Source organism: Medicago sativa, chromosome 1 (genome assembly GCF_051527215.1).
Source record: "Medicago sativa cultivar Bolivia chromosome 1, Bolivia_mono, whole genome shotgun sequence".
Taxonomy (NCBI): domain Eukaryota; kingdom Viridiplantae; phylum Streptophyta; class Magnoliopsida; order Fabales; family Fabaceae; genus Medicago; species Medicago sativa.
In genome coordinates this window covers 33,734,329-33,738,087 of record NC_140749.1, presented here as the reverse complement: position 1 = coordinate 33,738,087, position 3,759 = coordinate 33,734,329, and the positions used below count along the sequence as shown (strand labels likewise).

The 3,759-nt window shown below is 46.2% G+C and overlaps 1 protein-coding gene across 1 annotated transcript; it reads right to left on the bottom strand.

Moving 5' to 3' along the window:
- Positions 1 to 822: 822 nt before the first annotated feature.
- LOC146954474 (uncharacterized) lies at positions 823 to 1,782 on the bottom strand. The gene is made up of 2 exons (XM_085744755.1): positions 1,270 to 1,782; positions 823 to 1,185 (listed from the first exon to the last, which is right to left on the bottom strand). The coding sequence occupies exons 1-2, from the start codon at positions 1,780 to 1,782 to the stop codon at positions 823 to 825; spliced, it is 876 nt and encodes a 291-aa protein (XP_085600881.1).
- Between the last annotated feature and the right edge of the window lie 1,977 nt (positions 1,783 to 3,759).

Genomic DNA, 3,759 nt, shown 5'->3' with positions numbered 1-3,759 from the left:
AGCAAATAAACGGAAGAGGAAAGTTGTGCCACTCCGAATCCAAAAAGAAAAAGGATGAGAGAAATTTACACAACAAATTCTCTTACTCCTCAGTATGTATGCTTACCGCTGCGACATCACTTCTCGGCATGTTAGGTAGAACCCCAACTCGCGATGGGTGTTTCACGCCTCAGTGCGTTGAACTTAGAGCGGTTTCTTCGTTCATCCATTGTTACACGTCCATAACTTTGGACACACATCCAGATAAAAAATCTCTTGGATGTGCAGTACTTCCGACCAATACTTCGCGTAAACGGTCGGAAACCTCCTGCCCATACTCTTCCACGCAAGACAACGCAAAGGTAAGACTTTCCAAACAAAGTAACTAACTACCTAGGAAGAAATAGGCAAAGCTTTGATTTCATCAAGTCAAAGTAACAAGAAGTCAGGCGGGCATGCTAAGCTCTCCAGTCATTAAATCACTTCGTCGAAATAATGACTACGGGGGGTAGGCCATCCCACTACAGCAAAACAACCTTCGGCTTATTAGCCTCTCACTTCAGCGAACAAAATCGCAAGTCGAACAGATAAAGGGCATATGAATTATTGCAGTCTGTCAAACACACAAGATAGTTAATTCGCTCTCAACGAATACTTCAAACAGTATTAAAAAGCCTCACAAAATGAGCACTCAAATTTAAAACATTATACTTGAAGTAAATCATACAGAACAAGTGTAATTGAGAATAATACAATCATATTATAAAGGTGCTAAAACCACTAAGGGCGCACAATGTCATTACAAATTTGGTTGTTGAAGAAGAGATTAATTACAAGGCCTCATCAGGCCTGGGCTTCATCAACATGCCCATTATCTTCCTCGGGATCAGGGGGAGGAGTGATCACCCCATCTTCCACTTCGCTGAGGGGATGAATTCCTTTGACGTTCAGCTCGATACCCGGGTTCACCATCTTCAGCTGACCCACAGCCCAGTCAAAACCAAGTTTGACTGCGTCAACTAAACTTCCTTCCAGCTCACCAATCTTGTCCACAAGACCAGCACGCCGAAGGACAGCAAGGTCTTCCGCTTCATCCTCCCCCGGGAGATCCGCCTTCTTCAGAGCTTCCTCCAGAGACACCTTCTCCTCAACCAGCTTCCGAGAAGACAAGGTCGCTTGCTCAAGAGCAGCTTGGGCCTCAGACAACTGCTCCTTCAAAGAAGCAAGCTAACGGTCACGCTCCTCCGCAACTGACATCTTGCTCCTTTGATCCTCCTCAAGGGCGACCACCCTAGCGGTCAAAGCGTCCCTTTCCTGCACTAAAGCGTCGACCCTAACTTCACTCTCCAGCGAAGCGTTGTTCAAGGCCGCAGCGACCTCCAAAGCCTTCATAGTAGCAATAACCCCATCGATTATCGCCTTACTCTGGCCAGTCGGACCCAGGTCCTGAATGATCTTCAGCTTAGGATCATCCAAGAAAAGGGTCGATTGAGGGCCACACAGCTCCGGCTCGGACAATACCTTCGGAAGCTGGAGGAAGTCTCCTTTCTCAGTATGAACAGGAATGGCCTTGATCGGCGTAATTGGATCCTCAAAAGACATCCTCACCCTCTGTCTCTTAGCAGAATCCTGCAGCAGCTCCTCAAAAGGCTCCTCTCCTTCCAAGACCACCACAGGTTCAGAGGACGAGCCAGGGGCAGAACCAACAATAAGATAATCCAAAGATTGAACATTTTTCCGCTTCTTCTTGGCCGATATCTTCTTGCTCGTTGTATTCACGAGGGCCCCCAAATCCTTCTTCATTTTTTCTGCAACACGAAGATAGAGAAACTTCGTTAGATCAGGGGTACAAAATAAGAAGGTAGCAAAAAATCAAACAGTTGAAAGACGAAAAAGAAAAATATAAACTACCAAGGCAATCCTCAAAGTTCTCAGAAGTCAGCAACTCATAGGTATTGATGAGGCGGGGCTCTGTTACTGGGGTCCCGTCCGCACTCATCCATGGGTTACCCCGTTTGTCAGTCTTAACCCTCTGCGGGAGAGACTGAACAAAAGCCCAAAGTTGTTGATGCAAGCTTTACTCTTGATCAGTAAGGTTGGCGATGGTTCGACCAAAGTCTCTCGGTTTATAGACAAAATGGTCCTGAGACCAGCACAAGTGGAAGAAAGGACGGCGCTCCTGCTTGCCATCCTTAGCGGCTTCTAAGAGGTTGTCCAAAGCAGCCTTACTTTTCGGCCGGACTAAAAAGAAACACTCTTTAAAGCTCCGGACCTTTCCTGCAAAAATCTCAAACATCTTCTGGGTTTGGCGAAGAGAAACCCAGTCCGCGCCTCTTTGCACGGTGAAGAACAAGAAGAAAACATTCTTAGAAGTTGGGATGCGGAGATAATCACACATAATCTCGAAAGCCCTCATGAAGTCGTAAGAATTGGGATGGATCTGAGAAGGGGGCAACTTGGTCCAACGAAGCATGTCACGCTGGAAGTTAGAGAAAGGGAGACGGAAATCCATGTCTTTGAAAACCACTTCATACATGGAAAAGACATAGCCTCCATACTCCGAACACACCCTGTCAAACGTGCTCGGCAGAACCAGTTCCCAATCTCCCACTTCTCCGATGGCACCAAAGGGGGCTTCGGCCACGCCGTTAGTAGCAAAAACAGACTCCGTTTCTAAGGGCTCCTCCCCGGGCCACAAAACAGCAGATGAGTCAACTCCATCGTTTGCCATGGTAGACCTGAAAAAGCAAGGGAAAAAGTGAATCTAACATTCAGATCCACTCTTCCTTCACCCATCAAGTCGGCCACGGCAAGGAAGGGATCAAAACACTACCGTTAGAAAATGAGAAGGATGACAAGTCCAACTCACACATCGAGGAAGATCTAATCCCGACGAACAAACCCAAAGCTTATGGATGAAGCCCAAGCCCTTCGCCAACGTTCTTCTAAATGCTAATGGAAAACAGACAGCATATGTACAAAGACTTCCGATGCACGATGGAAACCGCCATATCCAACGGCGGAAACCACCGAGTCGGAAACACTTCTGCCCTAAGGGCATACATTCCTACGGTTTCTAAAAGAGCAGAAACTAAAGAAGCCACAATCGTAGAAATAGAAAGGTGAAGTCATCGGAATGTTACCTGTTACGATTGATGGTTTTGGACTTGAAGTAGAAAGTTGAAAGACTGAAAAGATTTCGCCCTTGAGAAACTCCGGAGAAAACTTCTAACTCTTTGAGAAAATGAAACGAAGTAATATTCCAAACAGCGTTTGGGCTATTTATACTCGTCTCATAAATCACTCAAAAGTCGTTACTTTCTATCCAATACAGTCTTTCACATACAACTCTATTTCCCTGTAACATTTTTACGGTCCAGATCTAATCAGACCGTTCATCCAAGGGCTATGATTGTTGGTAGTGATTCGTGGATCGTCAGGATTGAATCAACGGTTATGATGACACCTCAGAAACACAAACCGAGAACACTCTACAGACTATAGGTACTCAAGTACTACAATAGCCTTTACACGTGTCATACAGAAGCCAAAGGTCATGTCTCTTCAATTCTTCCCTCGAAGCGAGAGCATTAATTGCGGAATGACATTCGACCAAACTCTCCAGCGAGGGAATCTTTCCGTTCGATCCTTCGTTCTGAACAACAGTATGCCGAGCATGACTCATCAAAGCTGGCAAATTCACTCGGATACAGGGCGAATGGAGCTAAGAGATAGGCGAGTCCGCTCGTTCGGCCTCTCAACGCTCCCAACCGTCCTCGT